This window comes from Misgurnus anguillicaudatus, chromosome 19 (assembly GCF_027580225.2).
Source record: "Misgurnus anguillicaudatus chromosome 19, ASM2758022v2, whole genome shotgun sequence".
NCBI classification, from domain to species: Eukaryota; Metazoa; Chordata; class Actinopteri; order Cypriniformes; family Cobitidae; genus Misgurnus; species Misgurnus anguillicaudatus.
In genome coordinates this window covers 51,322,673-51,350,451 of record NC_073355.2, presented here as the reverse complement: position 1 = coordinate 51,350,451, position 27,779 = coordinate 51,322,673, and the positions used below count along the sequence as shown (strand labels likewise).

The window sequence follows — 27,779 nt, the reverse complement described above, 5'->3', positions numbered from 1 at the left end:
GGATGGCCATTGGTCTATGAAAGCGCTATATAAATGCAGTCCATTTACCATTTACCATTATCACAATAACCTATAAACAGACACCTTTGTCTCAAATGACACCTTTTACACCGTTATCAGTGTTTACACATATGTAATATAACTGACATTATTCGGGATAAATACATTGATGAGCGTAATAGAAAGTTAGTTAAAGGAATATTCCATTTTCTTAAAAGAAAAATCCAGATAATTTACTCACCACCATGTCATCCAAAATGTTGATGTCTTTCTTTGTTCAGTCGAGAAGAAATTATGTTTTTTGAGGAAACATTGCAGGATTTTTCTCATTTTAATGGACTTTAATAGACACCAACACTTAGCACTTAACACATAACAGTTTTTTTCAAAGGAGTTTCAAAGGACTATAAACAATCCCAAACGAGGCATAATGGTCTTATCTAGCAAAATGATTGTCATTTTTGACAAGAAAAATAGCAAATATACACTTTTAAAGCACAACATCTCGTCTAGACAATAAACAATAAACTGACACAAAGACATTAATTAGTATCAGTTGACATACAACAACGTAGGAACGGTCCTCTTTCAACACACTTGTAAACACTGGGGCGGAGTTTCGCGTTTGTCTTCTGTGACCTCTTGACATCATGACGTATTGCGTGGGGTCAGCTGGCGCATCACGAAAAACAAATCTAACTGTACTCATTCTAATGACACACATGAACACACCGCTTAACCATCTGAGAGGTATTGCACAAAAGTAGAATTAAGAAAGCAAGGATAACTGGTCGCTTTCAAAGCAGTGCTTCTTCTTCTTCTTCTTCTGGTGTTCTTCTTCCTCTTTCGTTTTCTGGCGGACTGGTGAACTGAGCACATACCGCCACCTACTATTACATATTATCCATTTTTATGTAATAAAAAACAGAATTCCGGTATAAGCTGACCCTGCGTCTCCAGCACCTCCAGCCCATACACGGAACCCTGCCGAATCAAACTGCCCTTAAACAATTTTAAATCCTGTACTATATATAAATTTCATTAACCCCCTATTACCGTAAGCTATCTCTATTAACTTCCACTCATATATACACCAAATCTAAATGGGGCATTCTACAAAAAAGGTGGAAATGCTTTTCCCTTGCTTTTGCAGACGCATAATCATTTAATTTGACCCAATAATCCCATAATGATATATATTTCATAAATATATACTGTCCTTAAAATTATGAGAGAGTTTATTTATTTAATTTTCTTTTTTAAACTCTTTTTTTAAATGTCTGGTCCTGAAAATTGCCCTGTCCCTTTGATCATACATGGAAGTTGAACTGTGTACTTATTATTTAAAACCATGTTTTTTATAAAACAAATCTAATTTACTGTTACCTTTAACCCTGTATGAATTTACTACAACACTGAAATGGTAAAAATACACTTTTAATATGAATAATATCAAATAAATATTTGTCCCCCAAATTTATGTCATTGGTGTTACCCTACCCAAAATACTTTTATTTTGAAACAATGCATCAGCTCTTTGAAGTTTTTCATGGGTCAGGAGGTCAGTGAAGGAAGTGTAGTGGAGGAAAGCAAAAGGTTTGTGAGATGTCTTACCTTATTTGTCTAAAATATCATGATATATCTAAGAATTTTGAGATAAGATTTTTTGGATGTCATTAGTGTTACTCTTTTTTTATAGCTGGGAGTGTTAAGAGCTTTACATAAAATACATTATATTGAACAGGTATGTGATTGTTACATCTCTGATGAAATAGCACATGGCTAATGGCAGCCATTTTGTTAAAATATTAGTTTTTTTTCTGTAAATTGTAATTGGTGTTACCATCATTGGTGTTACTTCTCTAATCAGTATTTTGAAAAATAATTATTTTGTTGTTGATATGGGATGTAAGACATTGGTGATATTTCAGTCTTTGCATCAAAGCCTTTTTGCTTGAATATTTTTGTTTTTGTTGGTTTTAAAGAAAAAAGTCAAACTGAGAATCAAATTATTTCATACAATGCTGGGTAAAGATGAAGAATTTAATTAAACAAATATTAATAATCAATTATTTTTCTTGCTGTTATCATTCCTCTACTTAACCTTTAACTAAATAAACAAGCTGTAATGAGAGAAAAATATTTAGTATCAACATTAATGAAGTTTAAATCACAGATAACACCAATGACAAATAAATTACTCGTGGATTATTTATTAAAATGTATTAAAAAGTTAAAAATAGATTAAGCTCCCCGTTTTGCGGATTCAAAGATTTGAAGTTAATTAATGCTATTAAAGAAGTTTTGGGTATGTTGAAAGAAGTTCATTTAAGCAAAATTTCCATCACCCAAATTCCACCTTTTCTCTAGAATGACTCATATCTATGACTCATAATAAACGTGATCTTTAAATAACTAATAAATGCGTACATCATGCACAGACCCAGGATATTCCACAAAGTGCTCAGTTGATTTAAATATTGTTTTTTAAAAACGCATTTTAAGTAGTTAAACCTGCTTTTTGTTGCTTGGTTGAAAACATTGAAAAATCACCCTACTATAGTGTTAATAGAGCTGTTAATAGAGCTGTAATGAAATATTTTTGTTTCAACACATCAGTGTTATTAGAGCTGTTGACATGCGTGTCATTTACACTGGGGATCTTTTGTTTTACAACACAAACTGACGCTCCTTGCTGTTGATAAACCTCATTATTCTAGACTGATAGTTTACATTTACACCCAATTTATACAGTGATTTCTTAAGCTCTCATGTAAATTAACTCACAAAGCAAATCTTTGTGTTTTGAGGCTTGAAAATGTCATTTGTATACAAAAAATTCAGCTATGTGTTACATCTCAAGTTTGGCAGGTTATGACTTTTCCTAAAAACTGACCAGAAAAACATTTCAACTTTAGATTTGTTAGATATAACATTGTTCCATATATTTTCATTATTGTTGTTGTATTTCTAATAATTTTCACATGCTAGGCCTTATTTATTTTATATTTTATCATATTTTATTCACTAAATTGGTGATTTTCTGTAGTGGTTTTGAAACAATTTCTTTAATAAAACCAGTCATAATTTTGTTAAGTTTATAACCACGTTGTGATCAAACAGACAGGACCCTAAACATTAATAACATACAGTTACAGAAATAAGCAGGTGAATATTAATCTGACACAAACCAAAGAACTGAACAGATTTAATCCTGAAACAGATTCCTTTAGTACACTGTAAAACATTTCAAGCGTGTTAAACGTAGAAACAAAAGTTAATCTGCTGCCTTCAAAATGTGAGTTTAATATACTTGAAGATATGCTTTGTTTCAACTCGTAAGTAGTTAAGACAATCTGTAACTTTATGGAAACTTACAAACATGAGTTTAATATCTAAAACTTTCCATGGTTATTTGAATTAAATAAAAAGAGTAAGTACACATAACTTAATGAGGCTTTCATGTTTTAGAATGTTTTGACATTAAATGTTTTAATGTCTCTTCTTTCATCTCTAGTTCACACCCATGAAGTGATTGAGACCTTCAGTGAAGCTCTTCCTACAACAATCCACCAATAAATGCTGGAGACAAACACACAGAGAAATCACTCCATGTGTGACAACTGAAATCTTCATGACATAATGTTGATGCTGGTGAAAGAGGAGCTTGAGAAGATGACAGATCCACAACCATGCAGAATATACAATGAAGATACTGAGGAACAAATAGGTTGGTGTCCATTTTTCAATCTTCATCTTTGAGGGTTGAGGAATAATCATAAAAACATTGAGAAACATGAGGGGAAAATAAACGAAAAACACATGTAACATAATCTTTATTAGATTCAGCTGAACTATATTGAAATATATAACAAACAATCCAATGCACCATCTGTCCAGTCCTTTGAATGAAGAGCTTTTAATATTTTAACTAAGCATGACCTGACTTTCATGGCTGAAGTCATCCTGGTACTTTGAAGTGATAATAGCAAGTTACAAACAGATATCATCCACATGTATGTACTTAAAAAGAGTAATGTTGTAACGATTAATCTTGTGTCCCATTAAAAATGCCTGTCTGAAATAGATTCTGTGTTTCATGCACAGCTTGTGCGTCTACTGCGGCATTTGGTCAGTAAGAAACCATTATCGATCTAAAATCATTTTAAGTCGGATTCGTTTATAATGTGCATTAAAAAAGCAACACTCGTTAAACAAAATCATTCAAAATATTCTTTATTATCATGAAAATACCTGAAACTATTTGAAGAACAGCGATAAAGATATTCCTGTAGAAATTTCCTGGAATAGTGTTGTTTGTAATGCTGCTTCTTCTGTGCCACAAAGAGAATTTCTGCACGAGAGCGCCCCCTGGGGTTGGGATGGAGTAATGTTAGGAAAACGTTAGAATAACCTAAAAATAACGTTCTATTTCTGTAAAGAAAACTTTCCTGGCTAACCAAAAACAAACCTTGGAAAATATGCACAGTTGACATGAAGTGAAAGATTATCTACAGGACAGGCGCGAGGGCGCGTTGCCGCGGCTCCGTTCATGCACTGAAAGAGCGCGCAGAGCTTAGACTCAAGCCTCAGTGAAGAAGTGAAGGCTTACAAAAGTACGGCACGTCTATTAGTACATCCCATGCTGTGTTTTTATCTATCATATCTATCTAAAATAAGTAAAACACATTTCCATATAAGGAGGAATAAAACAATTTATTTAATACAAAATCTAAAATAATTAAATTATGCTATTACTGGAAAAAATGTCTATTAAAATATCATATCAATGTAACACAGGTTATTTTATATAAAATACCTTAACACATTACATATTATGTATTTAGATAACATTCTATTTTATCAAATATATAAATAACCAGTGACTTCAACAGAATAAAGAAGACTTGAAAGATATTTATTGAAAATATATAAACATTTAATTCACTTTAGTTTAACAGAGCTTATCCATTATTAAGTTACAACAATCAGCATCTCTCTCTCAGTTTTTACAATAATCAAAAGCTTCTAACTTCATATTCTCCTCATGGAAAAAATTCAAATATATTTTCGTTTTCACATATTGAAGCTACTAATGAAGAAACAAAAAAGAAATCGCTAGAATGTTATACTCTGAAGTAAAAACTCAATGACAAACAAGTCTGTGCACTTTAGGTTAAGAGATCTTACCACAGTTAGTCGGCTATCCGTTTTTACAACAATAAAAAGTTTCTTACGTTATATTCTCCTCAAATTCTCCTCAAATCGATTGGAAATCACTCGTATATAAATTTCTTCTCACATATTTAAGTTACTAAATCAAGAAAGAGAAAAAAGAACCGCTAAAGTAATGTTAGTCTCTGAGGTAAAAACGAAAGGACCGTTATTTTTTAAATTAACGATTTTGAGCACAAGAGAAAGCGGGTACTCGTGAAGAAGGCGGGGTAAGCTCGTGCAGACAAACACGCGCATATTAGACGTGCACACTAAAGGAATAATGGGTTTAATTATGCTTTCACTTTATTTCCCAAAAAAACATAACCAAAAAATAACCATTACAGAACGTTCTGTATAAGTTATTTTTAGGTTATTTTATGGTTCCAGAAAATAATATAAAAATAACGTTCTGTATAAGTTATTTTTAGGTTATTTAAAAATAACCATCCTAAAACGTTATGAGAACGTTATTTTATGGTTCCCAAAATATAACCAAAAACTAACGTTAGGGGAACGTTCTGTGTTTGCTGGGATGCCCCCAGACCACCCTAGAGAAGTAATATCCTTCTCACCTTTTTCACCCCTGACCCCTTTCATGCATGAAAGGTCTCCAAAAAAAATTTTGAGTTAGTTGAACCAACGTTAAAATCATAAAGTTATTTTACAATAGACATAATGTGTTTTTTGTGTGAAAAAGGGTGGGTGGTGGAAACGGAGTTCATTGGATGCTCAGCACCCCTAAAGCTCTAACCCTAGAATCGTCTCTGCGTTACACCCCTAAAAAAGAGCTGATCTAATCATATACATTTACATTTGTGACAGTATCATGCCAAGTTTAATGGTTGGAGTTAGAGGCTTAACATAAACAATCACTTATTTTTACATTTATAAATGGTAAATGCATTATGTACACAAATACTGAAGAGATAAAATATTCTGTTTACTGCAGTCAGTTTTCTGTTTTTGAGCTCCACTGTGTTCTATCTGACAACAGCGGGTCCAGACACGTGTTTTAAAGCTTAAATCCAATTGGATGGGGTGTTTTAACGCAGTGTGAAGTAGAAATAATACAACACATTGGTTGAAAAAAAATTATACACTTTCTTGCAGCACGACTCATTGTGCGCTGTATGAATGGCTTTATAGGAATATATTTTTTCTCTAGTGCATCATTGTGTCTCGCAATTGTGTTGCTTCATTACCGTGTTACCTGGAAATAAAACTCTGACCTCGGTGCACTGCTTTACTACAGAAAAGCTAAAATAAAGAACAACAGAACAGATAAATGACATGTTGCTGTTTCATCACTCCTGATTTGCCATTTCTAACAGCTCACTGTGTTTATTTTAGATATGATGGAAGTGAATAAGGAGAGTCAAGGTGAAGTAGATGAGAAACATCAGAATGTAAAAACAAAATGTAATGCTTCACAGAAAGAAACTCTAAGAACAGAAGACAAAAAATGTGAAAAGAGTTTTAGTAAAGATGGACGCCCTGTGGATCACAAGAGGACTCAAAATGCAAAGAAACCATTCACGTCAACACTGTGGGAAGAGTTTCACCAAAAAATCTAAGTTTACAATCCACATGAGAGTTCACACTGGAGAGAAACCATTTATGTGTAAACAGTGTGGGATGAGTTTTACTCAAAAATCAGGTGTTGAGAGCCACAAGAGGATTCACACCGGAGAGAAACCTTACAAATGCAGTCAGTGTGAGAAAAGTTTTTCCTATAAAAACGTCCTTAAAGCACACATGAGAGTTCACACCGGAGAGAAACCTTACTCGTGTCAACAGTGTGGTAAAAGTTTCACTCAACAATCAAGTTTTGATGGCCACATGAGGATTCACACCGGAGAGAAACCTTACAAATGCAGTCAGTGTGAAAAGAGTTTTCGCTCTGGAAGTTATCTGAAGGAACACATGAGGATTCACACTGGAGAGAAACCTTTTCCATGCCAGCATTGTGAAAAGAGATTTCCAGATGCAAGACAACTTAACAGACACATGAGAGTTCACACCGGAGAAAAACCTTTTGAATGTCATCAATGTGGAAATTTTTTCAGATGTTATAGTAACCTTAATACACACATGAGAATTCACACTGGAGAGAAACCATTCAAGTGCCATCACTGCGAGAAGAGTTTTACAACCAGTAGTAACCTTAATGAACACATAAGAGTTCATACCGGAGAGAAACCATTCATGTGTGAACAGTGTGAAAAGTGTTTTTCAGCAACAAACCAACTTAAAAGACACATGAGAGTTCACACTGGAGAGAAATGCATTCCCGTGCAGTCAGTGTGAAAAGAGTTTCAGAGAGGAAAGTACACTTAAGATAAACACATGACAATTTACACCTCCGTTCACGTGTCAACATGACATCAAAATGTAGTTTCAGAATTCATCAGCGCTCTCACACTGGAGAAAAGTCATTTAAATGTGATGAGTGAAGTAAAAAGTTTAAGCCCTCATCACATCTGAAGAGACACATGAGTGTTCATGCAAATGTGGAATCTTAGTTGTGTACTGTTTGTTTTAAAGTGTTTATGTCTGTTTGAAATGTACAAATTGGTTTAAGATGTTGTGTGCTTTGAGTGTTAACAAGGTACAACTACAGAATTTTACCCACATGTCCAGACTCTCTTCAAGTCTTTTATTTTTTAATATTTCATGACTTTTTCTAATTACAAGATAAATTCAGAAATGAGTTTTTTTACTTGTTAACTACACATGTGATGAACCCAATAATAAAGGATATTTTGACCACAATATTTTTTGCATGCTTATTATCTGTTTGGTACCTGCTGTCAACAGAAAACACTAACATATAAGTCAAACTATATAAGTCAAACAGTGTATTATTAGTGAAGCAAGTCTAGACAGAATAGAAGGATTATGATTATGACAAATTTGCACTTCCCAATAGAACTTTTTAATTTGTTTGCTAAACACAACAGTGAGCATGCCATCAATTTAAAACTTTAAACAATTTTGATGTTTAGACTCATTTTCTACAAAAAATAAATGTGTATATTACAATTTATATTTATATATGGACTTCAGGGTTGGTCCACAACCAAAGAATCCAAACTAACTTGATCCCAAATAAATTACCTAAAAAAAATATTGGCATGCTGCGCCTAAAATGTTCATTTTCGGTAGCCTGTTATTTGATGTTGCGCAATAAAAACACCCAAATAGTTAAGATACATCACTAACAAAACACTGTAGGAGTTGATTTTTTTAAGTGTGATTTGAGATCAACTCTTTCTATAGAGTAAAATGAAAAGGCTTTAAATCAATGCAGTTTTAAATTAACTTTTTATATTTCCATTAACATCATTTTAACTCCGCTAAATTTGCTGTGTAGCCTAAATAACAAACTGAATATTTCGGGGCAAACTGATGCCACTATACCTGGATTATTTTTAAACTTTTTAAGAGTGTCCCATCACGGTGAATAATTCTGCAAGCATGCTTTGGATCTTCACATCCACTTGAACACAGAGACTCTCCGTTAATTTACGCTAAATATATATTAGTGACGAGGACAAAATTTTAAACTGAGTGGACTGTCCCTTATGAGATCATATTTTCAATGCGTCCTTCAAGAGCAGAAGAATTTAAATTTCTAAACACACATCTTTATGGGGCAGTTTCCCGGACCAGGATTAGCGTAATCCAAGACTAGGCATTAGTTTAATTAGGAAATATAACTAGTTTTAACAAATATGCCTTACTAAAAACATTACATGTGTGCATTTTGAGGTAAAACAAAGGGCACTGATGTATTTTAAGGTATGTCAGTGAAAGTTGTTTTCTGTTTGGAGAACTCTTAAAAGTGTTTAAGTCTATGACTTGTCTAATCCCTGTCAGGGAAACTGCCCCTGTATGTATGTGACATATTGTGGCTTTATTTATTTTTATTAATCTCCTATTATTTATTTATTTTGTATTTATCTATGTTTAATTTATTAATATCTTATTTATTATGACCAGAATAACATATAGTTATTTACAAATCTAACTGTACTCATTCTAATGACGCACATGAACACACCGCTTACCCATCTGAAAGGTATTACACAAAAGTAGAATTAAGAAAGCAAGGATAACTCGCTTTCAAAGCAGTGCTGCTTCTTCTTCTTCCTCTTTCGTTTTCTGGCGGACTGGTGAACTGAGCACATACCGCCACCTACTATTACATATTATCCATTTTTATGTAATAAAAAAACAGAATTCCGGTATAAGCTGACCCTGCGTCTCCAGCACCTCCAGCCCATACACGGAACCCTGCCGAATCAAACTGCCCTTAAACAATTTTAAATCCTGTACTATAAATTCCATTAACCCCCTATTACCCTAAGCTATCTCTATTAACTTCCACTCATATATACACCAAATCTAAATGGGGCATTCTACAAAAAAGGTGGAAATGCTTTTCCCTTGCTTTTGCAGACGCCTTAATCATTTGACCCAATAATCCCATAATGATATATATCTCATAAATATATACTGTCCTTAAAATTATGAGAGAGTTTATTTATTTAATTTTGTTTTTTAAACTCTTTTTTTAAATGTCTGGTCCTGAAAATTGCCCTGTCCCTTTGATCATACATGGAAGTTGAACTGTTTACTTATTATTTAAAACCATGTTTTTTATAAAACAAATCTAATTTACTGTTACCTTTAACCCTGTATGAATTAACTACAACACTGAAATGGTAAAAATACACTTTTAATATGAATAATATCAAATAAATATTTGTACCCCAAATTTATGTCTTTGGTGTTACCCTACCAAAATACTTTTATTTTGAAACAATGCATCAGCTCTTTGAAGTTTTTCATGGGTCAAGAGGTCAGTGAAGGAAGTTTAGTGGAGGAAAGCAAAAGGTTTGTGAGATGAGAAATACCTTATTTGTCTAAAATATCATGATATATCTAAGAATTTTGAGATAAGATTTTTTGGATGTCATTAGTGTTACTCTTTTTTTTTATAGCTGGGAGTGTTAAGAGCTTTACATAAAAATACATTATATTGAACAGGTATGTGATTGTTACATCTCTGATGAAATAGCACATGGCTAATGGCAGCCATTTTGTTAAAATATTAGTTTTTTTTCTGTAAATTGTAATTGGTGTTACCATCATTGGTGTTACCGTCATTAGTGTTACTTCTCTAATGAGTATTTTGAAAAATGAATATTTTGTTGTTGATATGGGATGTATGACATTGTTGATATTTCAGTCTTTGCATCAAAGCCTTTTTGGTTGAATATTTTTGTTTTTGTTGGTTTTAAAGAAAAAACTGAGAATCAAATTATTTCATACAATGCTGGGTACAGATGAAGAATTTAATTAAACAAATATTAATAATCAATTATTTTCTTGCTGTTATCATTCCTCTACTTAACCTTTAACTAAATAAACAAGCTGTAATGAGAGAAAAAATATTTAGTATCAACATTAATGTAGTTTAAATCACAGACAACACCAATGACAAAAAAATTACTCGTGGATTCTTTATTAAAATGTATTAAAAAGTTAAAAATAGATTAAGCTCCCCGTTTTGCGGATTCATTGATTTAAAGTTAATTAATGCTATTAAAGAAGTTTTGGGTATGTTGAAAGAAGTTCATTTATGCAAAATTTCCATCACCCGAATTCCACCTTTTCTCTAGAATGACGCAAATCTATGACTCATAATAAACGTGATCTTTAAATAACTGTATTAATGTGTACATCATGCACAGACCCATGATATTACACAAAGTGCTCAGTTGATTTAAATATTGTTTTTTAAAAACGCATTTTAAGTAGTTAAAGCTGCTTTTTGTTGCTTGGTTGAAAACATTGAAAAATCACCCTACTATAGTGTTAATAGAGCTGTTAACAGAGCTGTAATGAAATATTTTTGTTTCAACACATCAGTGTTAATAGAGCTGTTGACATGTCATTTACACTGGGGATCTTTTGTTTTACAACACAAACTGACGCTCCTTGCTGTTGATGAACCTCATTATTCTAGACTGATAGTTTACATTTACACCCAATTTATACAGTGATTTCTTAAGCTCTCATGTAAATTAACTCACAAAGCAAATGTTTGTGTTTTGTGGCTTGAAAAGGTAATTTGTATACACAAAATTACATCTCAAGTTTTGCAGGTTATGACTTTTCCTAAAAACTGACCAGAAAAACATTTCAACTTTAGATTTGTTAGATATAACATTGTTCCATATATTTTCATTATTGTTGTTGTATTTCTAATAATTTTCACATGCTAGGCCTTATTTATTTTATATTTTATCATATTTTATTCACTAAATTGGTGATTTTCTGTAGTGGTTTTTAAAAATTTTCTTTAATAAACCAGTCATCATTTTGTTAAGTTTATAACCACGTTGTGATCAAAAAGACAGGACCCTAAACATTAATAACATACAGTTACAGAAATAAGCAGGTGAATATTAATCTGACCAAAGATTTAATCCTGAAACAGATTCCTCTAGTACACTGTACAACATTTCAAGCGTGCTAAACGTAGAAACAAAAGTTCATCTGCTGCCTTAAAAATATGAGCTTAATATACTTGAAGATATGCTTTGTTTCAACTCGCAAGTAGTTAAGACAATCTGTAACTTTACGTTTAACTTTTTGGAAACTTACAAACATGAGTTTAATATCTAAAACTTTCCATGATTATTTGAATTAAATAGAAAGAGTAAGTACACATAACTTAATGAAGCTTTCATGTTTTAGAATGTTTTGACATTAAATATTTTAATGTCTCTTCTTTCATCTCTAGTTCACACCCATGAAGTGATTGAGACCTTCAGTGAAGCTCCTCCTACAACAATCCACCAATAAATGCTGGAGACAAACACACAGAGAAATCACTCCATGTGTGACAACTGAAATCTTCATGACATAATGTTGATGCTGGTGAAAGAGGAGCTTGAGAAGATGACAGATCCACAACCATGCAGAATACAGGATGAAGATACTGAGGAACAAATAGGTTGGTGTCCATTTTTCAATCTTCATCTTTGAGGGTTGAGGAATAATCATAAAAACATTGGCATTGAGAAAAATGAGGGGAAAATAAACGAAAAACACATGTAACATAATCTTTATTAGATTCAGCTGAACTATATTTAAATATATAATAAACAATCCAATGCACCATCTGTCCAGTCCTTTGAATGAAGAGCTTTTTATATTTTAACTAAGCATGACCTGACTTTCATGGCTGAAGTCATCCTGGTACTTTGAGGTGATAATAGCAAGTTACAAACAGCAAGTTACAACGAGAGCGCCCCCTGGGGTTGGGATGGAGTAACGTTAGGAAAACGTTAGAATAACGTTAGGAAAACGTTAGAATAACCTAAAAATAACGTTCTATTTCTGTAAAGAAAACTTTCCTGGCTAACCAAAAACAAACATTGGAAAATAACGTTATGGGAACCAAAAACTAACGTTAGGAAAACTTTAAAATAACGTTCTATTTCTGTAAAGAAAACTTTCCTGGCTAACCAAAAAACAAACCTTGGAAAATAACATTATGGGAACCAAAAACTAACGTTAGGAAAACGTTAAAATGACCTAAAAATAACGTTCTATTTCTGTAAAGAAAACTTTCCTGGCTAACCAAAAACAAACCTTGTAAAATATGCACAGTTGACATGAAGTGAAAAATGATCTACAGGACAGGCGCGTTGCCGCGGCTCCGTGCACGCACTGAAAGAGCGCGCAGAGCTTAGACTCCAGCCTCAATGAAGAAGTGAAGGCTTACAAAAGTACGGCACGTCTATTAGTACATCCCATGCTGTGTTTTTATCTATCATATCTATCTAAAATAAGTAAAACACATTTCCATATAAGGACGAATTAAACAATTTATTTAATACAAAATCTAAAATAATTAAATTATGCTACTGGAAAAATTAAAATATCATATCAATGTATTATAACACAGGTTATTTTATATAAAATACCTCAACACATTACATATTATGTATTTAGATAACATTCTATTTGATCAAATATATAAATAACCAGTGACTTCAACACAATAAAGAAGACTTAACAGATATTTATTGAAAATATATAAACATTTAATTCACTTTAGTTTAACAGAGCTTATCCATTATTAAGTTACAACAATCAGCATCTCTCTCTCAGTTTTTACAATAATCAAAAGCTTCTAACTTCATATTCTCCTCATGGAAATAATTAAAATATATTTTCGTTTTCCCATATTGAAGCTACTAATGGAGAAAGAAAAAAAATCGCTAGAATGTTATACTGTGAAGTAAAAACTCAATGACAAATAAGTCAGTCACTTTAGGTTAAAAGATCTTACCACAGTTAGTCGGCTATCCGTTTTTACAACAATAAAAAGTTTCTTAATTATATTCTCCTCAAATTCTCCTCAAATCGATTGGAAATCACTCGTATATAAATTTCTTTTCACATATTTAAGTTAATACATCAAGAAAGAGAAAAAAGAACCGCTAAAGTAATGTTAGTCTCTGAGGTAAAAACGAAACGACCGTTATTTTTTAAATTAACGATTTTGAGCACAAGAGAAAGCGGGTACTCGTGAAGAAAGGGGTAAGCTCGTGCAGACAAACACGCGCATATTAGACGTGCACACTAAAGGAATAATGGGTTTAATTATGCTTTCACTTTATTTCCTAAAAAAACATAACCAAAAAATAACCATTACAGAACGTTCTGTATAAGTTATTTTATGGTTCCAGAAAAAATCCAAAAAATAACGTTCTGTATAAGTTATTTTTAGGTTATTTAAAAATAACCACCCTGCAACGTTATGAGAACGTTATTTTATGGTTCCAAAAATAAAACCTAAAAAGAACGTTCCCAGAACGTTATTTTTTGGTTCCCAAAAAAATAACCAAAATATAACCAAAAACTAACGTTAGGGGAACGTTCTGTGTTTGCTGGGATGCCCCCAGACCACCCTAGAGGAGTAATATCCTTCTCACCTTTTTCACCCCTGACCCCTTTCATGCATGACAGGTCTCCAAAAAAAATTTGAGTTAGTTGAACCAACGTTAAAATTATTTTACAATAGACATAATGTGTTTTTTGTGTGAAAAAGGGTGGGTGGTGGAAACGGAGCTCATTGGGTGCTCAGCACCCCTAAAGCTCTAACCCTAGAATCGTCTCTGCGTTACACCCCTAAAAAAGAGCTGTTATGTTTATAAATAATCATATACATTTACATTTGTGACAGTATCATGCCAAGTTTAATGGTTGGAGTTAGAGGCTTAACATAAACAATCACTTATTTTTACATTTATAAATGGTAAATGCATTATGTACACAAATACTGAAGAGATAAAATATTCTGTTTACTGCAGTCAGTTTTCTGTTTATGAGCTCCACTGTGTTCTATCTGACAACAGCGGGTCCAGACACGTGTTTTAAAGCTTAAATCCAATTGGATGGGGTGTTTTAACGCAGTGTGATGTAGAAATAATACAACAGATTGGTTGAAAAAAAAATTATACACTTTCTTGCAGCACGACTCATTGTGCGCTGTATGAATGGCTTTATAGGAATATATTTTTTCTCTAGTGCATCATTGTGTCTCGCAATTGTGTTGCTTCATTACCGTGTTACCTGGAAATAAAACTCTGACCTTGGTGCACTGCTTTACTACAGAAAAGCTAAAATAAAGAACCACAGAACAGATAAATGACATGTTGCTGTTTCATCACTCCTGATTTGCCATTTCTAACAGCTCACTGTGTTTATTTTAGATATGATGGAAGTGAATAAGGAGAGTCAAGGTGAAGTAGATGAGAAACATCAGAATGTAAAAACAAAATGTAATGCTTCACAGAAAGAAACTCTTTTTAGTAAAGATGGACGCCCTGTGGATCACAAGAGGACTCAAAATGCAAAGAAATCATTCACATGTCAACACTGTGGGAAGAGTTTCACCAAAAAATCAATGTTTACAATCCACATGAGAGTTCACACTGGAGAGAAACCATTTATGTGTAAACAGTGTGGGATGAGTTTTACTCAAAAATCAGGTGTTGAGAGCCACAAGAGGATTCATACCGGAGAGAAACCTTACAAATGCAGTCAGTGTGACAAGAGTTTTACCCATAAAAACGCCTTTAAAACACACATGAGGATTCACACTGGAGAGAAACCTTACTCGTGTCAACAGTGTGGTAAAAGTTTCACTCAACAATCAAGTTTTGATGGCCACATGAGAATTCACACCGGAGAGAAACCTTACAAATGCAGTCAGTGTGACAAGAGTTTTACCCATAAAAACGCCTTTAAAACACACATGAGAGTTCACACTGGAGAGAAACCTTACTCGTGTCAACAGTGTGGTAAAAGTTTCACTCAACAATCCGGTTTTGATGGCCACATGAGGATTCACACCGGAGAGAAACCTTACAAATGCAGTCAGTGTGAGAAAAGTTTTTCCTATAAAAACGTCCTTAAAGCACACATGAGACTTCACACTGGAGAGAAACCTTACTCATGTCCACACTGTGGAAAATGTTTTATACAACAATCAGGTTTTGATGGCCACATGAGAATTCACACCGGAGAGAAACCTTACAAATGCAGTCAGTGTAAAAAGAGTTTTCGCTCTGGAAGTTATCTGAAGGAACACATGAAGATTCACACCGGAGAGAAACCTTTTGAATGTCATCAATGTGGAAATTTTTTCAGATGTTATAGTAACCTTATTTCACACATGAGAGTTCACACTGGAGAGAAACCATTCAAGTGCCATCACTGTGAGAAGTGTTTTACCACTGGTGGTAACCTTAATGCACACATAAGAGTTCATACCGGAGAGAAACCATTCATGTGTCAACAGTGTGAAAAGTGTTTTTCAGCAACAAACCAACTTAAAAGACACATGAGAGTTCACACTGGAGAGAAACGCATTCCTGTGCAGTCAGTGTGAAAAGAGTTTCAGAGAGGAAAGTACACTTAAGATACACACATGACAATTTACACCTCAGAGAAAACCGTTCACGTGTCAACATGACATCAAAATGTAGTTTCATAATTCATCAGCGCTCTCACACTGGAGAAAAGTCATTTAAATGTGATGAGTGAAGTAAAAAGTTTAAATCCTCATCACATCTGAAGAGACACATGACAGTCCATTTATTTAATCCGGCTCTGATTATAGGCATACCTTGACAAAACATATCAAATATATAATAGACTTAAAAAATGTATTTTACTTGAGAAAACATATTCATCATATGAAACTGATGTTTAGCATTAAATTGATTTTCGCGCTCACGTTTATTTTAAATGTAGAAGCGCTGCAAGCGCACTGAAATATAGACGCGTCTGTAACAAAACTCGTGATTACAGTTACAGGAGAGCTCTTTGAAAATGATATTAATTATATTAAAACTAAATATAAACCACAGAAAAATAATGATATCTGAAATAAAGCATAACATGTTTTTAAAAACCTCTAATAAAATGTACATTAATTTACATTAATACAATTTTTACACCAAGAAGTGTCATGTTCAGTCCAAATTCACACCATTAAAACATTAATATAAAACATAAATATATTAATAATATTTACACGTTCCCCATGAAATACAGTATAATATTGGTGTACAGTGCCTTATTCCAAACAACATTTATGCACGTTTAAGACATACACTTTTTACATGAAATCTTCAAATTACAAAAGGGCCACATTTGTACATGCCAGTCAGTGGGAAAACACACAAATGTTAATTTTATACTGATAAAACTGGGGTATACTCACAGCATAATGAAAAGTTCACTTGTAGTAACATTTAATTATTTATTTTTTAGTTAATGTAGGTTGGTGGAGGATGCTGATAGTCAGTCAGCATCCTCAATGGTAAACTCGAAAACTGCACTGGGCCTGGACACTTTCGTACTTCCCTGTAAGAAAAAGATATGAATTAATTTTTGGTCAACTGTTTAATGAAGAACTACCAAAGCATCTACAGCCAAACTCATTTATTGTCCTTGCACGTTTGCTTTGATTCACGGCTGCCGACCGTAAACTTGCCCCGTAGTATTATATTTTCTAAAAACAAAACTGGGAATAAATTAGGCTACAAGTGCATACAAATGTTTCCAGTAAACGGTTGTGACGGACTCTTGCTGCTCCGGTACTGTAGAAATAGCCTTACCTTGCCCTGGGCGGAAAATCTAGTAGCCTAGTTTACTTTGTAAAGCCTTGCTGTGAATTTACGATCGGCCTTCCTTCCGATGGCAAAAGGGGGTTTTGAAAGGATGAGAAACAGAAATTGTGTGGGCCAATCAAAACGTCCTCTCCTTCTCCGCTTTGGAACGAAGGTCAGCCTTAAAAGATGTCAGAGCAGCCTTATCAGATTGACCCAAAACATGCTTATGTTCACCCACCAAAATCCAGTCCAAACAATTGGGGAGGGTCTGGAATACTTTGTTATATGCTGTTCACTACAGTGCTTTTCTTAAAAGGTTGGAAAAACTTTGAAAAACCACCCAGTATTGTTAATAGAGCTGTTAACAGAGCCGTCAGCCTTCGTGAAATGTTTTTGTTTCAGTCACATCAGTGTTAATAGAGCTGTTGATAAACCTCATTATTCCAGACTGATATTTCACATTTACACCCAATTCAAAGTGATTTCTTAAACTCTCATGTAAATTTATTCACAAATCAAATGTTTGTGTTTTGAAGAGGGTGAGGCATATAATGACATGTGAAAGTGATTGAGACCTTCAGTGAAGCTCCTCCTACAAATGCTGGAGTCAAACACACAGAGAAATCTCTCCATGTGTGACAACTGAAATCTTCATGACATAATGTTGATGCTGGTGAAAGAGGAGCTTGAGAAGATGACAGATCCACAACCATGCAGAATACATGATGAAGATACTGAGGAACAGATAGGTTGGTGTCTATTTTCAATCTTCATTATTCATAGTTGGGGAATAATAAAGCTTTATTTTAGTGGATTAAGTGTCTGTAGTTAAAGTGATAGTTCATCTTAGTTCATCATTTATGTTTATCAGCTTACCCCCAGGCCATTCAAGATGAAGGTGACTTTGCTTCTTCAGCAACACAAGTCCGTTTCAGTCTGTCAGTCCTATAATGGTAACAAAATCTGAAAGAGAAAAAAACATACATCCAAATTAAAGCATGCGGCTCTTACACATCAATGTCCTAAGACCCACTGTTTCTGAGCCTGTATTGTTACGTCACTAGTCATGTGAAATATGACTGGCCATATACAGAACATGTAAAATCAAAGTAGGCCTACATGGTGATTACATTTCGTTCCCTCTGATAACTTGTAGAAATTGACCAAAATAACAAATTAACTGCTGTAAACATTTTATACACCCCTTTGTATGCAAAAAGACACTATAAAAGGTTACAATTAATATGATAAGCAACTGAATATAAATCAATAAATGCAATGGTTCTTCAGATGTAATATTAAACACTTGTATACGTAGCAAATGCAACTGTTCTCTCTAATTAAAACATATACATTGACAAATGCGATATAATGCATATTAATAGCATGCATTTCGTGTCTCATTTACATAAAACTGAAACTTAAAATCATATCAGAGGTCCAAAATGTAATTGAAACACACCAGTGGCTTTGCTGTCATTAGGATTAAACATGTTACATGTTACCCCTCGAACCCTCCCTCCCAACCTCCCCACAAAACAAATCCCAATTTAACCCCTGTACATATACTATATATATATTCTCATTATTTTTTAACACATCTATAGTTATGCGCTGGCACAGCACTCTGTGCCAGCGCATAACTATAGATGTGTTAAAAAATAATGAGAATATATATATAGTATATGTACAGGGGTTAAATTGGGATTTGTTTGTTTGATATATATAACTTATACAGAACGTTCTCTAATGGTTATTTTTTGGTAATGTGTTTTTTTGTTGTTGAGGAAATTAAGTAAAAGCATAATTAAACCCATTATTCCTTAAGTGTGCACGTCTGTTATGCTCGTGCTCCTCTGCACTTACCTCGTGCTCTTAAGGAGTACCCGCTTTCTCTTGTGCTCAGCAAAAAGCGAATTCGCATAATTTAAAACATAACGGTCTTTTCGTTTTTACCTAAGAGACTTACATTATATTAACGTTTCTTTTTTCTCTTTCTTGATTTAGTAACTTAAATATGTGAGAAAAAAATGTTCATGAGTGATTTGCGATCGATTTGAGGAAAATTGATTATTATAACTTAATAATGGAATGGCGGCTAACTGCTGTGGTAAGATCTTTTAATCTAAAGTAAATTAAATGTTTATTCATTTTCAATAAATATAACAAATAAATAATTTCAATAAGTCTTCTTTATTGTGTTGAAGTCATTTATATATTTGATAAAATACAATCTAAATACAATGTGTGTGATGTGTTGAGGTATTTTTATTTAAAATAGCCTGTGTTATAATACATATGATATTTCAATAGACATTTTACCAGTAATTTAATTGTTATAAATTTTGATATTAATATATAGTTTTACTCGTCCGTATATGGAAATGTGTTGTACTTATTTTAGATAGATATGATAGATAAAAACACAAAATGTACTAATAGACGTGCCCTACTTCACTGCAGCTGAAGTCTTGATCTCTGTCAGTGCGTGCCTTCAAAACGCTTCATTTGGCCATCAATGCGCATTGTCACCGGATACAGTAGGTGGCGGTATGCACCTATGAAGTTGTTTCGCAACCCGCTATTAACATTAGACGAATAAGAAGGTGATGTGAATTGTGAACGCGTGGATTGCTCTGGGCTGTATTAAATGTAAAAAAGTAAGTTAATACTGTTCGGGTTTTCACACAAACCGATCGTTTTGTGTCATAGGACATTGATGTGTAATCAAGAGCCGTCTGGTTTAATTTGGATTTGTCTGTGCATATTTTTTTTCTTTATCAGATTTTGTTACCATACACTTGCATACTGACAGACTGAAACGGTTGGACTGAAAAATATACATTTGTGCTGTACCGAAGAAACAAAATCACCTACATCTTGGATGGCCTGGGGATAAGCTGATAAACATAAAAAAGTTATTTTAAGATGAATATCGCTTATAAGTCAGAAAAACCGAAAATTGCATTGAAAAAAATACTGAGGGAAAATAAACTAAAATGCATGAGAGATCATCATACTAGTAATCTGTAATAGATTTACCTGAATTACATTTAAATATATGACCAATTGCTTATCATCCACATTTATGTACTTAAAACGAGCTCTGTTATGCTTATAAATTAAAAAAACATATACATTTACCTGTGTGACATTATCATGCTAAGTTTACTGTTTTGAGTAAAATGAAACATAAACAAGCACCTAAATGTCTATTTATTTTCAGATAAAAACACAATATAAATATTTTAATAAAAATATATCATTTTAAAGTAAGAAATTTACCAAACTAGTGCACAAAGGAATTAAGGGCATTAGTGCTGGGGCCTAACGTTATACCATGGAGGTAGCTGAACAAACTCGGGGTTACAGGATTGGTTTTGAGTTCGATGCAATCAGGCTTTAGGGGTCCCATGAAGCGGCTTGTCAACTTTCTCTGTCAACTCAGGCTTTGATCTTTAGGCTATGATTACTCCACCCGCGTGTGCACATAAAAGAGTGACGTCGGCACCGAACAACCAATCGGAATAGAAAATGGAGAGAGCACGTACGAGCAGTGTATTTTTAGCAGATGAGCACGAGCTAATTATACAAAATTATGAAGATTATAAAAATGTATTTCAAGAGTGAAATAATACTGCCTCTGCTCTTTTTAATATAACATGTACATTAACATGTAGTTCATTGTATAATTTATTTAGGTACCCATAGTGAAACATGCTTTTTTTAAGTTAATGTACATTGTTAAATCTGTTAATAATCTTACAGGGAATTTTATAAAAGCCCTCTTTTAAAGACATGGTAAGGAAATGTCCGGGGAACACTATGAAGCTGTAAATGTAGGCTTTCTTACAGTGCGAGGACCACCTTGCTCATGGTTCGACAAACCGTGTTTTCCCCACCGACCGCATACAAGTATGTACACAGCAAAATCTGGAACCTCAGAATAACTCTATAAGAGTTAATTTCAACACTTTAAAAGTGTCTCATGGGGTCCACTCCCAATAGAGTTATTTTAACACTTTTGATAGTGTTGGCACATTGACTCTTTTAAAGTGTTAGCAATTGACACTATACAGAGTTAAAAATCTAACTATAAATTTACACTAATCAGTGTTAAATATTTTTTTATTTGTTAAAAATTAACTCCCTCGGTGTAATTTGTTAACTCCAATGTAGTGTTATATTTTTTAATACTATGGTGTTAATATGGAAAATGTAAAGACAGAAACATATTACAGTACTTTTGGGACAAAAACTTCATATAAAAAAAAAATTAATGTAACAAAACAGCAGTCAAATCTATCATTCTCTGATCAACATTTATTTATGACAAAAAAATTGTCCTCGATGTATCATGCATTTAAGTGTTCATTAAATTAACATATATTAACATCCAAGACAACTAAAAAGCCCATTCCCAAAGTATAACAACAGTACAGATATTTATAAAAACAGTTTATGCGATGTTTCAGTCCATACAAACAAGTTTCACTTCATTTCAATCCAAAATCCATGTTGGTCTTTACATAATAACAGCAGAATAAGCTGTAAGTAGGTGATATCATCCTCGGCGGTCAGACCTTCAGACTGGATATTGAACTTTTCTGTTAATAAAACAAAAATAAAAGGGGAAAAAAATCATTATTAAAAAACAATACAAATGCATTACAGAATTCACATACAGAACACATTACAAAATACTTTGAAAATAGTCATGTTTTACACAAAATACTCACTTTGTTATAAAATTGCTGAAGAAATTTTCATAGGCCTATTTCTGTGCTCCTCCAAAGTCCCCAAAGCAAATCTCCTGCACACATTAATGGATTTAAAAATATATACTTTAAACTTAAACAGCATATAAAGCAAAAAAAAAAAAAAAAAAAAAACAAAAAAAAAACAAAAAAATTATTAGTATGAATTGCTCCATCTGAGGCTAAGACATAAACTCCACTGCCGCATTCATATAATGACAATAACACATGACTCTTATGTTAAACTTGATACTAACAGCAATATAAAACATAACACCTCACAACTCTGTAATTGATCAAAATTTTATTTATTGAACTTTTACTTACCATTTACAGTGAAAGAGATGATCTTCTGCTTGAACTGCATCATCCGAAAACACGGTTCAGTGTCAGCTGTAAAAAGTGGGAGGTCTTCTCTATTTAACACTCCAGGAGTTGATCTTTAAAAAAACTGGTAACACTGTGTTTTGACACCAACTCTTTATTTTTATAGAGTTAAATAAAATAGTTTTAACTCAATCCAGTGTTAAATTAACTCCGAACTCTTTATATTTCCATTAACACCCTAATTTTAACTCTGCTAAATTTACTGTGTACCACTTGCAAAAAAGGGCAACGCAATACACATCATTTACGGTACAGTAAGGGCACGGACGGATTCCTTATGTGAGGCTAGAAGTTTGCAAAGATAAGAGATTCCTTCCGTGGAAAATCTAGATATTTCATACAAATGACTGGGCAAGGGAAAACTAAAAACTTTCTCTACGAAGTGCTCTTCTAACAATTTGCGCGGAGACCCCTGAGACTTCTTTCTGCTTTGGATGTTTAATTCAATTCAATTCAATTTTATTTATATAGCGCTTTTCACAATACTTAATTGTTTCAAAGCAGCTTTACATTAATAGAAGCAGTAAAAGCACAGAAAAACGACAGATAGCACAACATAATAATAAATAGCATAAGCAGTCAAATTTGCTGCGGCTATGACTCGACATTATGAGCGAGCATATTACTAATGTAACGTCGAGAAGAAGAAGCTAAGTTAAGCCCAAGCAGGCTACCTCCCCGGGTTAAAACAACCCCTCGGAGAAAAAACAAAAACCCCGGGGTGTTTAGCCGAGGAAATATAAAATAAAAAGTCCTAGGAGGGAAGGGAAAAACCCTTGGGAGATATACATGTATATACACACATATAAGCGGATAAGGAGCTTAAGCGGAGATTAAGCGGAGAGTAAGCGGGTCCTGCCGGTGATCGTTGGTCAGGCATCAGCTGGGCATCACATTGAGGGACGACCAGTAGATCAGAGGTGTGTCGACTTTCACATCTACCGGAACTGGGTCTGTTTGTCCCATTGTCCTCAGGGTCGAGGACAAGACAGGGAGAGAAAAACAAAATCATATTAGCGTAGGGGCCGTTCACATGTAATGCAAGTGTCACACAGTGATGTGGTTTAATCAGCTTAGTTTCAGACAGACTAACTATTGCGGCATAATTATATTATCCACAGTTGAGGATTTTGCAAATTGGGGGCCCACTGCGACGGTATATATGGTAACTAAGGGTCACCTTCCGATCTTTAAGAGAAAATGAAACCTGTCGACCCGTTTGACTAAGGCCTGTAACCCCACTGTCGTCGTTAATGCAGGTTCAGTGGCAAACGGGTCTATATTGCATACTATTTACAAGATCACGAGAAAACGCCAACATCGCAACCTGACCATACGTGTCAACCCGTTTATCTAAGGCTGGAGGCCCCACTGTCGTTGTTAATGCAGGTTCAGTGGCAAACGGGTCTATATTGCATACTATTTACAAGATCACGAGAAAACGCCAACATCGCAACCTGACCATACGTGCCAACCCGTTTGACTAAGGCTGGAGGCCCCACTGTCGTCGTTAATGCAGGTTCAGTGGCAAACGATTGTGGTTTAGATTAAGACCCTCACCCTCTTTTTCTTTTTTCTCTTATTTTTTTCTTTAAATGCGGTATCAACACGGAAAATAGTGATTGTTAAATATGCCTTGTTTGTATTTGAATATGTTCAATAAAAAATACAAGTAAATAAAATTTGCGCGGAGACGCTAATAGTTGCGTCAGCTATATATTTCTTTGCTCGCAGCTGATTGGTCAAACTGCAGTCTCAGATCTCGACTCCAGAACATAACCTGCCCCGGGGCAGGTTAGCCGTGCAGCGTAAGATACCATGGCGAGTTAAAGCCGCGCTACTTTCATGGTACCTAAAACCCAGGGTTGCCACAAACTAATCTTAAACTTACCTGGCTATCCACTTAAACCGGCTTCATGGTATAGGCCCCTGATGAATTGTAAATAAATAAATATGTTACACTCAGTATGGTGTATATGATGAACAGCACCCCAAATTTGGCATTTGTGTAACAACTGCAGGTACAGGCACGTGATATTGTGGCACGACTCATTGGGTATGAATGGTTTCATAGGGATATATTGTTTTTTCTAGTGCGTCATCGCATCTCACAATTGCGTCGCTTCATCGCACCCAGTGTGAAAAGGACTTGACTGTGTTACCCGGAAATTAAAAACTCTGACCTGTCTTGCCGCATTGCTTTACTAGAGTAAAGATAAAGTTATGAACGACAGAAAAGATACATGACATGTTTGTACATTCATTTGCTTAAACACTCCTGATTTGACATTTCTAACAGTTCGCTGTGTTTATTTTAGATATGATGGAAGTGAATAAGAGCAGTCAAGCTGAAATGAATGAACCGAATGAGAAACATCAGAATGTAAAAACAAATGCAAAACAACTTAACAGACACATGAGAGTTCACACCGAGAGTTCATTTATGTTTCAACAGTGTGGAAAAAAATTCACAAGTGAAGACGATCTTAAGAAACACGAGAAAATTCACACTGGAGAGAAACCATTGACATGTCAACACTGTGGGAAGAGTTTCACCAAAAAATACAGGTTTACAATCCACATGAGAATTCACACTGGAGAGAAACCATTCAAATGCAGTCAGTGTGTAAAGAGTTTTCGCTCTGAAAGTTATCTGAGGGAACACATGAAGATTCACACTGGAGAGAAACCTTACAAATGCAGTGAGTGTGAGAAAAGTTTTTCCTATAAAAACGGCTTAAAAAAACACATGAGGATTCACACTGGAGAGAAACCTTACTTGTGTCAACACTGTGGAAAAAGTTTCGCCCAACAATCAGGTTTTGATGGCCACATGAGGATTCACACCGGAGAGAAACCTTACACGTGTAAACAGTGTGGAAAGAGTTTTACCCAAAAAAACACCCTTACAAAACACATGAGGATTCACACCGGAGAGAAACCTTACACGTGTAAACAGTGTGGAAAGAGTTTCGCCCAACAATCAAGTTTTGATGGCCACATGAGAATTCACACTGGAGAGAAACCTTACAAATGCAGTCAGTGTGAAAAGAGTTTTCGCTCTGGAAGTCACTTTAAGGAACACATGAAGATTCACACTGGAGAGAAACCTTACTCGTGTCAACAGTGTGGAAGGAGTTTTGCTCAACAATCAAGTGTTGAGAGCCACATGAGGATTCACACTGGAGAGAAACCTTACAAATGCAGTCAGTGTGAGAAAAGTTTTTCCTATAAAAACGTCCTTAAAGCACACATGAGGATTCACACTGGAGAGAAACCTTACATGTGTCAACACTGTGGAAAAAGTTTCGCCCAACAATCAGGTTTTAATGGCCACATGAGGATTCACACCGGAGAGAAACCTTACAAATGCAGTCAGTGTGAGAAAAGTTTTCGCTCTGGAAGTTATCTGAAGGAACACATGAGGATTCACACTGAAGAGAAACCTTTTCCATGCCAGCATTGTGAAAAGAGTTTTCCAGATGCAAGACAACTTAACAGACACGTGAGAGTTCACACCGGAGAAAAACCTTTTGAATGTCATAAATGTGGAAAATTTTTCAGATGTTATAGTAACCTTAAAAGACACATGAGAGTTCACACCGGAGAAAAACCTTTTGAATGTCATCAATGTGGAACTTTTTTCAGATGTTGTAGTAACCTTATTTCACACATGAGAATTCACACTGGAGAGAAACCGTTCATGTGTCAACAGTGTGGAAAGAGTTTTACTGGAAAAATAAGCCTTGACAGCCACATGAGGATTCACACTGGAGAGAGACCATTCCCATGTCATCATTGTGAAAAGAGTTTTTCGTGTAAGAGTCATCTTACGAGACATGTGAGAATTCACACTGGAGAGAAACCGTACAAGTGCCATCACTGCGAGAAGAATTTTACAACCAGTAGTAACCTTAATGCACACACAAAAACTCACACCGGAGAAAAACCATTCATGTGTGAACAGTGTGAAAAGATGTTTTCACAAATAAGCCAATTTAAAAGACACATGAGAGTTCACACTGGAGAGAAACGCATTCCTGTGCCAACCTGATCTCACAAATTTCCGTGAAATAGTGACGCATTATTTTGCTCAGTTTTGCGTGACATTGTAATGTATTTCCACCATTTTATGTGCCCCGGCCACGACTTTCTTTTCCGTGACAGTTTCACGTATTGGTTACTCAACTGCTTTTCCTATTTTCAAATGATTGTCGCTTCTGTTAGGGGTTAGATTTGCTGGTTGCGTTACAATGTCACTTAAAGTATTGGTTTATACAATTTTTCTGTTTGCTTTTTAAACTATTGTCACCTGACGTTAGGGTTAGAGTTGAGTAAGGATGTCATTTTATGTAACAGAAAGTTGTTCTAATCCCAAACCGAAGCGACAATTGTAAGAAAATGGTAAAAACAGTTGAGTAACTGTTACGGCCTGTGCCTTATGTTTGGCTCTCCTTATGATATCACAAGGTTTTTTCCTTTGTGTTTTGAGTGTGATTAGGTCTGCACCTGTGGGGCATTGTACACCTGCGGCTCGTTGGAGTAATCTGTAGCTCCCTATACAAAGGAACACGGAGAAGAGCGGGGGGAGAGAGAAGAAACGGCAACAAGCTTTTTGTTATTATTGTCTTTCCATTTATTTAGTTAGTTATTTTGTTTGTTGTTTGTGAATATTGGTTATCTTCAGATTATTTGAAGTTTAGTAAGTTCCGGTTAGTGAGATACGTGTTTCGTGGGTTTTATATGTTCTTTTGAGTATTAATAAATGTTCATTTGCGCACTCGCGTTTCACGTGTCCTTCTTTATGTTGTGAACCCTCTTTCAGAGCCACTTTTAAAACAAGGGTTCGTAACATAAATTGGGGGCTCGTCGTTTTTGTTAATATTTTTTTTTTTGATGGATCGATAGTTTGGACTATAATATTAATTTTTGTGAACAGATACACTTAGTAGTGCTCAGCGATCTCCGAATAGTTAGAGTAAATCAGGGGGGCTGTGCTTTGCGCCAGTTCTCACTACGGTTTACAATTTTTTGTGTTTTTTATTATTTTAGTTTGTTATGTTTGGAGCTACTCCGGGGGAGAAGCTTGCTTTTTAGCTTGCTTCTTAACTGGTACCCTCTGAAGAGCTAGAGAGGTCTTAGTTAGATCTTGGGTAGGTAGGTTTAGGTTCGGAGTCGTTTGTAGCTTACTAATTTGGTATGTTTGTTTCTT

At 34.5% G+C, this 27,779-nt stretch overlaps 2 protein-coding genes across 2 annotated transcripts in view; both read left to right on the top strand.

Moving 5' to 3' along the window:
• LOC129422293 (uncharacterized) overlaps nt 1-27,779 on the top strand; it is a 78,230-nt gene that overhangs the window by 44,444 nt on the left and 6,007 nt on the right. The window lies entirely within an intron of this gene.
• Nucleotides 566-27,179, top strand: LOC129422675 (uncharacterized). The gene is given in 11 exon segments (XM_073856725.1): nt 566-1,596; nt 3,518-3,730; nt 6,568-6,760; nt 6,762-7,500; nt 7,502-7,544; nt 12,032-12,045; nt 12,154-12,244; nt 15,015-16,171; nt 16,173-16,229; nt 20,285-20,321; nt 24,889-27,179. Coding segments are annotated over 10 exon segments (4,152 nt in total). The 5' UTR covers nt 566-1,596; nt 3,518-3,642; the 3' UTR covers nt 26,622-27,179.